Source organism: Denticeps clupeoides, unplaced genomic scaffold (genome assembly GCF_900700375.1).
Source record: "Denticeps clupeoides unplaced genomic scaffold, fDenClu1.1, whole genome shotgun sequence".
In the NCBI taxonomy this organism is placed as follows: Eukaryota; Metazoa; Chordata; class Actinopteri; order Clupeiformes; family Denticipitidae; genus Denticeps; species Denticeps clupeoides.
Window position 1 is genome coordinate 85,161 of NW_021629712.1, and position 12,186 is coordinate 97,346.

General features: G+C 47.6%; 1 protein-coding gene across 3 annotated transcripts in view; it reads left to right on the plus strand.

Moving 5' to 3' along the window:
- Positions 1–11,319, plus strand: part of ebf2 (EBF transcription factor 2) — a 13,170-nt gene extending 1,851 nt beyond the window's left edge. For all 3 annotated transcript variants that reach the window (XM_028965334.1, XM_028965335.1, XM_028965336.1), the window contains exons 6-16: positions 1–49; positions 6,266–6,347; positions 7,182–7,323; positions 7,403–7,533; positions 7,719–7,845; positions 8,262–8,350; positions 8,554–8,619; positions 8,780–8,954; positions 9,036–9,224; positions 9,745–9,921; positions 10,425–11,319. The exon at positions 1–49 is cut by the window's left edge and continues 20 nt beyond it. In XM_028965334.1, coding sequence (XP_028821167.1) covers positions 1–49; positions 6,266–6,347; positions 7,182–7,323; positions 7,403–7,533; positions 7,719–7,845; positions 8,262–8,350; positions 8,554–8,619; positions 8,780–8,954; positions 9,036–9,224; positions 9,745–9,921; positions 10,425–10,456 — 1,259 coding nt within the window. In that variant the 3' untranslated portion in view covers positions 10,457–11,319. The remainder of the gene's footprint in view (positions 50–6,265; positions 6,348–7,181; positions 7,324–7,402; positions 7,534–7,718; positions 7,846–8,261; positions 8,351–8,553; positions 8,620–8,779; positions 8,955–9,035; positions 9,225–9,744; positions 9,922–10,424) is intronic.
- Positions 11,320–12,186: the final 867 nt, after the last annotated feature.

The following is a 12,186-nucleotide window of genomic DNA, read 5'->3' on the forward strand; positions in this document are numbered from 1 at the left end:
GTTGTGGAAATCGGAATGAAACACCATCAGACCCTGTCATCATTGACAGGTAAGTGTTGTACACACACACACACACACACACACACACAATCAGACGCCTAAATGAGGCCGGATTATGGACAAGAAAGGAGAAAGGAAGGTTCTGCGTCTTGCGGGGTTCTACTCAGGAATTGTTGTAGCAGGTTTTGGAACAAAGGGGTTCTCCTTGTGAAAGGGGGCGGGGTCTTGCACACTCGCCAGCCCTGGAGTGAGGGAGGCAGGACGGGTGGTTGGGAGAGTGTTGGAGGCTTTTGGAAGTGAACCTCTGTGGACCGCTCACTTTTCATATCACAAGGGGGAAAGTGTCTGTTGTCTTTTGGATTTTCCCAGAATTCCTCAGCTCCGCAGCTGGTTTTCTCGTTGACTGTGTGACCCCTAACCTCCCTCGTCCCCCCCTCCTCCCCGGCTGTGGGTAACTGTTGCCCTTTTTCTCTCTGGTCATGGTCCAGCCATCTCCTCTGAACCTGGCAGTAGAACAGAGTCTCAGTTGAGCTCCCATGAAACCTCAGGCACCGAGGAGCTGCTCTGGTCTAGTACCTCACCCACGAAAAGCTACAGGCCAGCAGTAGATTTGAATGTAGGACACAGTGAACCTGCTGTGACGGACCGTCTGGCCTGTAGTGTACCACACATCTCTGGAAGATGTGAGTGCCAGGACTGCTTAAGACTAGTTCCGTTTAGACCATTAACCAGTTCATATTTGATTTCATTTTTATTGCTCCATGTTGCTATATAAAGAACTAGTGCATCTTAAACCCTGCATGATCTAATTAGGACATGTTATTTATATGAAGAGAAACCTTTAAATTGAAAAGTCTGCGCTCTAGCAGGCATATGATTGGTTTGCTAACATCAAATATAACCCACAGGTTGTTTCATATTCCTGGTTCCACCACAGTTCTACACCCCAGTGTAGGAAAGTTAGAACAACAAAGCAAATTTACACTCCTCGTGCCAACAGTTCCACAAACAGATCTACCAGCTAACCAACCAAACCAACTAACTAACCAACCAGCCAAACCCAACTAACTTAACCAACCAACCAACCAACCAAACTAACCAACCAATTAAATCCAACTAACCAACCAACCAAAATAGCTAACCAACCAACAAACCCAACTACCCAACCAACTAACTAACCAATCAACCAAACCAACCAAACCAAACCCAACTAACTAACAACCAACCAACCAATTAAATCCAACTAAACAAGCAACCAAACCAACTAACCAATCAAAAATCCTACCAAACCATCTAACAAACATTCAACCAAACCACCTCTCCTCTCCTCATTTTTTCTCCTCTTTGTCATTTTCAAGATATAATAAGACACCAGAAGCATAAATTAGAATTTAATGTTTCTGTAATATCAATATCTTCTACTTGCAACCGCACTAAACTCAAGCCTAAACCCTACACCACAACCTAAACTTAAACCTAATTACAACCTTGGTTTTCCCCACTAAAACACTAACAAACAGGCACACACACACACACACACACACACACTGTACAGTGACTCAATACAGCCTTCTAAATATAGATGTGATTGACTGATTGACTGGTTGATTGATTACTCTATTGATCAGGACTCGACCTGACATCTGTAGTCCCCTCCCCCAACAACAGAAATACACAATGCACCACTCACACTACCCAACACACACTCCTTTACTGACACAACCCAACACATGGTCCATCATTCATACAACTCAACACATGGTCCTTTACTCACAGAACCCAACACACGGTCCTTTACTCACACAACCCAACACATAGTCCTTTACTCACATAACCCAACACATGGTCCTTTACTCAAAGAACCCAACACATAGTCCTTTACTCACAGAACCCAACACATAGTCCTTTACTCACAGAACCCAACACACAGTCATTTACTCACACAACCCAACACACAGTCATTTACTCACACAACCCAACACACAGTCATTTACTCACACAACCCAACACATAGTCCTTTACTCACAGAACCCAACACACAGTCCTTTACTCACAGAACCCAACACATGGTCCTTTACTCACAGAACCCAACACACAGTCCTTTACTCACACAACCCAACACATAGTCCTTTACTCAAAGAACCCAACACATAGTCCTTTACTCACAGAACCCAACACATAGTCCTTTACTCACAGACCCCAACACACAGTCATTTACTCACACAACCCAATACACAGTCCTTTACTGACACAACCCAACACACAGTCCTTTACTCACAGAACCCAACACATAGTCCTTTACTCACACAACCCAACACACGGTCCTTTACTCACAGAACTCAAAACACAGTCCTTCACTCACACAACCCAACACACAGTCCTTTACTCACACAACCCAACACACAGCGCTTTACTCACTCAAGCCAACACACAGTCCTATACTCACAGAACCCAACACACAGTCCTTTACTCACACAACCCAACACACGGTCTTCACTCACTCACATCAACACACAGTACTTTACTCATACAACGCAACACATGGTACTTTTCTAATACAACCCAACACACGGTCCTTTACATGCATAACCCAGCACTGTTCTTTTTTCACCTCCCTTTCTAAATCAACATCATTATCAGTCGTCAACTGTAACATGACTGTAGGTGCTGTAGGAACAGAATCCTTTTTCTGTACTCTTGTCATGTTTGGATTGACAATGCTGCTTTGTTCTGAGAGCTTTGATTGGCTGTGTGATTTATTCTCAGTTTTCAATTCCCACAATACCCATGGTGCTGGTACACAGCTGACTGACACTGTACAATTCTGCTTATGTTGAGTATAGTGGACATGTAATAAAACCCTCACACACACACTCATTGTTGGATCAATAAATGAAAGAGTGGAAAGTGCTGAAGAGATTGAAGTGAGGAGTTTATTGACCCCCCTGTCTTTTTAATTGCCTGTGCCTCTTTTTAACAAGCCGGAGCTTCCGGAGGAGCCAATAATCAATATGGAATATTCCAATATTCTGACCTCACTAGCAGACACCATTGCCTGATCTCTGGTCAGTCTTACAGAACTAGTGTGGTGATGAGACAGATGCTCATGCGGTTTCTTATGGAGCACCTGCTGATGGTCCTGGTTCTCAGAGTGAAGCTGTCTGTCCTGAGGGTGAGGCTGTCACAGGGAGAGGGTTTCTCCACTGACCTCCAAACAGCAGGGGAGCTATTTGGTAGAACATGGTTGTCTGTGTGTGTGATGTATATTACTGATGTGAAATGTCTCTTAATGGTGTCCTGTTGTGGGCCGTCTCCTGCATGTTGGTTGGTCACCGATATTCAGTCACCCCTCTTGTGTGTGTGAGTAGACCCGCCCACTCTGTCCGCTCACATTTGTTGGGCATTAGACATGGACAGTAAATCTGGGTTCTGAATGACTCCGAACGTCCCCTCAGTCTTCTGTCTTCGCCCCCCTCTTTCTCCGTCTCCAGACAGTGATTTTACCTGCACATCAACCCCCAACACACACACACACACACACACATCCTCCCCACCCCGTCCTATATAGAAACAGATGTTGTTTGTCAGATCCTATCATTACTGACTAATTAAACAGACTCTCTTCATCTCCTTCCTCTTCTCTGCTCTTCTTGCTCTCTGCTCATTGATGGTGACGCTGTGACGATTCGCTTTTGAGTTTCAGTAATTTGTTCAAATAATGAGAAGTGTGTTTGTATACAGGAAACTGTCATGATTTCGCATAAACATGTCTGATGTCAACGTTTCTTATACAGCGGGTGGGGCAGTACACACACACACACGCGCACACACGCGCACGCACACACACACACTCGCACACACTCGTAATGGGGACCAGCAAATTACCTCTGACACACGGACATTCCAGGCTTTAATAATTCATCAGGAGGTCTGATGCATCCACACCATCAAACTCACAATAAGTGAAGTGAAAGTGACGTTATTGTCATTGTGAAACACTGCAGCACAGCACAAGGTGACACGGTGAAACGTGTCCTCTGTATTTAACCACCACCCTTGGTGAGCAGTGGGCACCATGACAGGGGCCCGGGGAGCTGTGTGTGGGGACGGGACCTTCATCAAGGGGACCTCAGTGATACCTTGGCGGCTCGGGATTCAAACCGGCCACCTTCTGACTACGGGGCTGCTTCGTTAACCACTAGGCCACCACTGGCCAATAAGCCCTAATAACTGATAACTAAATACCAGTAGCGGCTGGTCAGACGTTTCCTCATCTTCTCTGTAAAATGGACACCTTGTAAGGTTGTCCCATCCTCTGATGGACCCTGAAACCAGTCTGTACTGGTCATACTGGGCCATAGTTACTGTCACATTGCATTTGAATTGTTTGAGTATGTGTGTGAGTATTGTGGTGTGTGTCTGTATGGATGGTTCTGGTATGTGACACTGCATATTATTTTTTCGTGATCTCTGTGCCCTGTTAGCAGGGTCAAAGGTCGGCTGCTTGGGGCCTTAACCTCTCTGCCCAGTCTGCTCCCCGTCTGACCCCTGACCCTGTCCCTCTCTCGTTCTCCTTCCTGTAAAACCGACACCAGCGAGGCAGTGAAAGTGGGAAGGAGCCCGTCTAACTTTAACAAAGTTGGTTTAGCTTCTGCATGAATAAAGCGGCGAGGAGTTGCGCTGGGGACTGGGGGGACAGATCATGATGTATGATTGATCATTCTCCCGTGTTGTAGATGATATGAAGATGTTTGCGTGTCCTGGTGGTGAGTCTGTGTGGTCTGTGTTGGGGAGTTTGAGGGTTTTCAGCTTGTCAGTGTGTTTTAATGCCTCACATCTGCTTTCCTAATCCCCCTCCGCTGCCCAGCAGGACGCTGTTGTGTTTTAGTTGGGAGGGGAGCTGCTGATGAGTGATGATCCTCCATATAGAATATCAACGCGTTCTCCTCTCTCTCTCTGTCTCCCCACCGTCCATCTGTCTGTCCTATTCTCTCCCTTCCTGCCTCACCACAGCCGGGTTTCCGTCGAGACTTTTCATCCACTGGACAGTGAGTCCCGCCCTCTGCGGGGGAGATGTCACTTACGTTCACAGCGTTGTGCAATAAGCAGGTTGACAGACCTGACTTCCTGTCATCTCGGTCCCTAGTAACCTCCGATTCTTCCCTGATGAGCCAGAGATGGATTAGTCGCCTGAAGCCACGTTCCGTTCGGGTTCTAGTTGTGGTGAGGACAGGATGAGCCTCACTTGGGGACGGTGACAGGCCACGGCTCCCTGCTGGGTCGGTGTGGAAATTGATCCCCATGCTGCAGACTCGGCCTACCTTCAGTGGCGTGTCTGGAAGGTTCTGTTGCTGTGTGTAAAAGAGTTTAGAGAAGAGAAGGACGTCCATCAGGAACCCAGACGGTTCTGATGTCTTCATTTTCTGACGTTGTACGGGTTGTGTTTTTTTTTTTTTGACAATGTCACCATGACTTTTAAATGTTGGTCAGACGAAAGTGGAAAGATGGCTGTTGAGATGTTAACGGTTTGAACTTGAGGAATGAATTATGCCATTAAGTTACATGGCAGTAGTTACATACTTATAATACACACGTTACACATTTATTACACCAGGTCCAACATTCACACCTTCTTCTTCTTCTCTCTGTCTCGCTCTGTCTGTCACTGCTGGCTGCACTCGTTGGGGACTTTGGGATTGCGGCAGAGTTGCGTTGCCATGGCAGCAGGCTGTTGGACGGGGATCTCCGGGGACTTTGTCCCCATCCTCTCTCTCCCCCCTTCTTCCATCTCTTTCCTCTCTTCCTGCTTCTCCACTGCAAGTCCACATCTGTACACGCATGCACACACACACACACACACACACACACTGTACAATCTAATCTGCATGTCCCCCTCTCCTCTGTGTCGCTCCCATGGGAAACTCAGGCAAAGCATTGTGGGATAGCATGTTTCCCATGGGTCATGGCAGAAACTCTGTTTCTCTCCCACACAGAAACTTGGCTGCTGTCTGCAATGTAGAACACGCAGAACCGCGGTTCCATGAGCTCGGAACACTGGACCTGAGTCTCATTTTGTTTACTTACATAATCAGATATATTTGATATTTGACTTTGATATTATCTGCCCCCAGTTCTGTAACAGTTCTGTAATCCGCCCAATCTGGCAACAAAAGAGCAATACTAATCCCCAAATATCTACAGATAGAAGTATGAAATATCCCTCTTGTAGAGTGTATGGATGAATACTCCCTGCTCTCTTTTTCAGGTTTTTCCTGAAGTTCTTCCTCAAGTGCAACCAGAACTGCCTCAAGTCAGCAGGAAACCCCCGGGACATGAGGAGATTTCAGGTCTTTAGATGTTCATATTTTTAACATTTCCTGGTCTGTTGGAGCATGGATGTATATGTGTGTGTGAATGTAAGTGTCAGACAGACAGAGAGAGAGTCAGAGCAGTGGGAGCAGGAAGTGAGCGGAGGTGTTGCAGGAAGTTGTCAGGAGTTGAGCGATTGGTTCCAGATGTAGAGGTCAGGCCGTGTGACCCAGGAAGTTCTCACTGGGGACCTTCCCGCCTCACTTCCTGTAACTCTCTCTCCTCCTCAATTTCTGTTTTCCTTCTGTTTATCTCTGCTTTGTCCTGCTGGAAGTCTTTAAGCATGAAATCCCCATGAATCGCTCTACACATTTGCAGAGATGTTCACTTTAATACTGAAGATATAGTTCTGAATTTGTATTTCTGTTAAATACACATATGCACACCAATAAATCACATTTACCCACGCACACACACCACATGCCTGACCTGAAATTAAGCAGCCAATATATCAGTAGCGATCCTCTCCTTGTGGAAAGAAGGCCAGACTGAGTCCACATGTGAGCTGTCAGAGATGGAGAGGTGGGGGGAGGTGCAGATGAACCGTGGGAGGAGGTCAGGAAGCAGAAGATCATGCAGGCTTGGGAGAAGAAGATCTTTGTGAGGACCTTGCATGGGGATCTGAGATATCTAGGAGGACGTTCCATTATTCCTCCTTCAGCTTGATGAAATGCTGGTCAGGATGGAGAACCACGCCTGTGGACTTGTTTAGCATTATTTTATAATTTTTGGTGTGTGTCTTATTTTTTGACCCATTCCAGCTAATAAAAGCTATGAAAATATGAATGTGTGCTTCCCTGCCCCTCCTGCAGGTGGTGGTGTCGAGCATGGTCAGTGTGGACGGACCCGTTCTGGCCGTGTCCGATAACATGTTTGTTCACAACAACTCCAAACATGGGCGCCGCGCGCGCCGCCTGGAGCTCGGGGAGCCTGCCGACAGCGGCATGGAATACGGTGAGCGGCCAATCGGATTCACCGACCGAAGCTCCTCCCTCAACTCATTCACTGCTAAACACACAATCTCTCCTCGCAGCCACGCCCTGCATCAAAGCCATTAGTCCCAGTGAAGGCTGGACTACAGGAGGCGCCATGGTGATAGTCATTGGGGAGAACTTCTTTGATGGCCTGCAGGTGGTGTTTGGGAGCATGCTGGTGTGGAGCGAGGTGCGTCAGGGATGCTCTAAATGTCCAGAGTTTGCCTGCAGATTCAGGGTCTTGATGAGTACTTGCTATAGTTGTGTGTGGAAGATAAAGTGAGATGTGAGATTCTGGCCCCTTGCTCATTTTGAAAAAGGGGTCTGTTCCCAGATCAGTGAGCATCTCGTGATCTCTTCTTCTCCTTCTCCCAGCTCATCACTCCTCATGCGATCCGTGTTCAGACTCCGCCTCGACACATCCCTGGGGTTGTGGAGGTCACGTTGTCCTACAAAAGCAAACAGTTCTGCAAGGGAGCTCCTGGCAGGTTCATTTATACAGGTGACACATGCAAACACACGTCATCAAGGGGCAGTGGTGGCCTTGCTGGTTAAGGAATCGGCCCCGTAACCAGAAGGTTGCCGGTTCGAATCCCGATCTGCCAAAGTGCCACTGAGGTCCCCTTGATGAAGGTCCCGTCCCCACACACTGCTCCCCGGGTGCCTGTCATGGTGCCCACTGCTCACCAAGGGTGGTGGTTAAATACAGAGGACACATCTCACTGTGTCACCGTGTGCTGTGCTGCAGTCTTTCACAATGACAATCACGTCACACACACACATTTGCTTTTACATATTTGTTAGGACCTAGCGTGATAAATGTGTAAAATATAAGTAAAGAAAAGAGATGTTGGAAATGTTGTGTGTTCATTTGGTCCCCCAATAATGAAGATGTTCTGCTTTTCTCGTGGTGTTCAGCTTTAAATGAACCCACCATAGACTACGGTTTCCAGCGGCTTCAGAAAGTCATTCCGCGGCACCCAGGAGACCCTGACAAACTAGCAAAGGTCGGTACACACATGTCATATAGACTGATGTAAATGTAGAGTTTTATACATTTTGTATGTGTGAAACGGTATTTCAAGACTCCGTATGCTGTGTATATTGTTGTATTGACCATAAACCCTCTTAACAGTCACACTGAATGAATCTCGCTAATCTCGCCATGTTCTTTATACCTCTGTGTGTGTGTGTGTGTGTGTGTGTGTAGGAGATGCTGTTGAAGAGAGCAGCAGATCTGGTTGAAGCCCTGTATGGAAACACTCACAGTAACCAGGTACTGAAAAGGTCACCAGGTCACCAAAACTCATCCAGCGTAGATCTAGAACAGCAAACCAAAGATGGCTCCCTTACACACCGATACTGAATTCCAGCCAATCAATAACCGGTTGTCAGGGGAAGCATGACAATCATTTGTGTATAATGTGTGTGTGTAGGACGCCTTGCTGAAGAGGGCAGCTGATATTGCCGAAGCTTTGTACACGGTGCCCCGCCCACACAGCCAGCTGCAGGCCCTGCCCCCCTCGCCTGCCCACGGCAGCGTGATGGGCATCAGCTCGTACCCGCCCCAGCTGGGCATCAGCGTTCCAGACACACAGAGCACCGGCCAGGGTGACTTTTAAATCTATAAATCTGTTTCTATACCAACACATGAGAAAGTAGAAGAGCTGACCAACACGTTCCTCTCTCCAGGCTACATCCGCAACTCCAGCAGCCTTTCCCCGAGGGGCGGGTACCCCTCCGCCTCCACCCCACAGCAGTCAGCCTACGGCAGCGGCGGGGGAATGGGCGGTGGCTACGGCGCGGTTCCCATGGGTGCTCTTGGGGTGCCCGGGTCGCCCGGGTTCTCCAGTGCCTCCCCGTCTGGCTCTCCGTATGGCAGTGAGTTCACGCAGTCAAGATGTTCTCCAGCAATCCATGTCGACTGCAGGTCCCACCAAACAGAAGCTCCTGCTGGGACAGGAGACGGGACGCCAGTCTCCTTGACAACAGTTACCATGACCTGTGGTTGGTTTTAGTTTGGTTGTAGCTCTGATTGGACGGTCAGAATAAAGTAACCAAGTTTGAGACATTGTGGGTCAGAGGTGGCCCAGCGGGTAAAGAAACTCGCCACTGAGGTCCCCTTGATGAAGGTCCCGTCCCCACACACTGGTCCCCGGGCATGTCATTAAGGGGTGACGTTTAAATACAGACGACACGTTTCACCGCGTCACCGTGTGCTGTGCTGCAGTGTCTCACTTTAAATCCGTGATAAACATGCTGCATAGAAACAGCAATTCTGCTTAAATGAGGCCCATCATCTACACACCAGGCCAGTCAGTGTGTGGTCAGCGTGGCTTGTTTTAGGGTTCTAAATGATGGAGCAGTAACGTCATTCTGTTTCTTTCTCTCTCTCTCGCAGTAATGCCCTCCAGTCCCACCATTCCCACCGGCTCTGGCTCCTCCTCTTCCTCCCTGCTGCCCTTTTCCTCCTTCCCACCCTCATCGTCCAAACAGAAGAGCGCGTTCGCCCCGGTGCTCCGCCCACAGGGTTCCCCTTCCCCCTCCTGCCCTGTCAATGGGGGAAACAGCTTCAGGGGTAACACACACACTCTCTTTCACACACACACACACACACACACATACACATTTACGGCATTTACCAGACGTCCTTATCCAGAGCGAGTTAGTCAGTAGTTACAGGGACAGTCCCCCCTGGAGACACTCAGGGTTAAGTGTCCTGCTCAGGGACACAATTGTAGTAAGGGGGATTTGAACCTGGGTCTTCTGGTTCATAGGCGAGTGTGTTACCCGCTAGGCTACTAGCACCCTACATATATACACTCACTCACACATATACACACTCAAACACACACATACACACTCACACACACATATAAACACAAATATACACACACACACTCACACGCACATATATATACACTCACTCACACATCTTTACACACACACACTCACACACACACGCACACATATACTCACACAGTCACACCCACACACAACCACATATATACACACATACTCTCACACACACACACATGTGTTGATGACAAGCAGTACCTGAAACCTTACCTCTGTTGGCAGCCATGACTGGCCTTGTGGTCCCGCCCATGTGATGGAGGAAGTGACCGATCATCTTCTTGGCCAATCAGACTTCAGCAGGCAGCTGGGACTCAGGCTCCTCTCTCCTGACGTTCCTGCTTCTGTACTGGGATACAGGACAAGGCAGACATTCCCCGGAGAGGACACACACACACACACACACACACACACACACGACTGAAACGATGGTACTGTGTTTATAAGAGAGTTATTTTCAGGATAAGCAGGTTCCACCGTTCTCCTGCCTGAAGCCGACCTCATGCTCCAATCTATTTAAGAAATGAAACTATATAAGTTATTATAATAGTTTTAGGAATAATATAAACATTTTGTATTTGATATAATTATGACCATGTTATTACTTTGTTGTTGTTATAATTATGAATATTTCTGAATTGTTATTGTTATTTTTTTTTTAAACTACCTTGAGATTCATGATGTGGACATTTTCCAGCTTTTTAGGACGATCCCGGCCTCCTCCTGCTTTTAAATCTTTTATTTTGTCCCTGAACATGAAACTGCATCATGTTACTTCCCAAAGTCCAGAAATGTGCAAGCACAGATTTTTTTTACCCACAATGCACTTCAACGCCTCGCTCCATCGGAAGTGAGCGTCGCCGTAATGAAGCGGGTTCCGGAGCTCCGGAACGTCCAGTTTAGTCTGCACGGAAAATAAAGGAAGACGTGATGAATAAATGATAAATAATGAATAAAGGATGTCCTGCGCTGAGATCTGCTGATGTCGGGGACAGTGACAGGTCCACTCAGCAGATCCTCCTGGTCAGCAGGGATCACTGGAGGATCATGGTGACAGACAGCTGACTGTCATGGACCAGCTGATAGCTTCTCTCTCACCAGGATTTTACTAAATGAAATCTGTGCCATAAATAAAGTTCATTAATGATCCAGGTTTACATCAGAAATCGTCTCTTTAATTAACACAAAGCATCAAATGAGTGTGACAAGCCACTAACTGTGTGTGTGTGTGTGTGTGAAGGAAGCTATAAAAATACAGATACATTAACTCCCTCTGTCACCTTCAAGTGGCACGTGCCATGAAAACCCAAGCTGTTCATCCTCCGTCAATCTCACATCCACTCACTCGCTCTCTTACTGACGTTCTCTCTCCCGAACGCTCACTCTCACTAGCTCTCTCTCTCTCACTAATACTATCTAACGCTCTCCCACACTCTCTCTCACTCTCTCCCGAACGCTCACTCTCACTAGCTCTCTCTCTCACTAACACTATCTAATGCTCTCCCACACTCTCTCTCACTCTCTCCCGAACGCTCACTCTCACTAGCTCTCTCTCTCTCACTAACACTATCTAACGCTCTCCCACACTCTCTCTCACTCTCTCCCGAACGCTCACTCTCACTAGCTCTCTCTCTCTCACTAACACTATCTAACGCTCTCCCACACTCTCTCTCACTCTCTCCCGAACGCTCACTCTCACTAGCTCTCTCTCTCTTACTAACACTATCTAACGCTCTCCCACACTCTCTCTCACTCTCTCCCGAATGCTCACTCTCACTAGCGCTCACGCTCTTACTAACACTATCTAACGCTCTCCCACACTCTCACTCTCTCCCGAACGCTCACTCTCACTAGCTCTCTCTCTCTCACTAACACTATCTAACGCTCTCCCACACTCTTTCACTCTCTCCCGAATGCTCACTCTCACTAGCGCTCACTCTCTTACTAACACTATCTAACGCTCTCCCACACTCTCACTCTCTCCCGA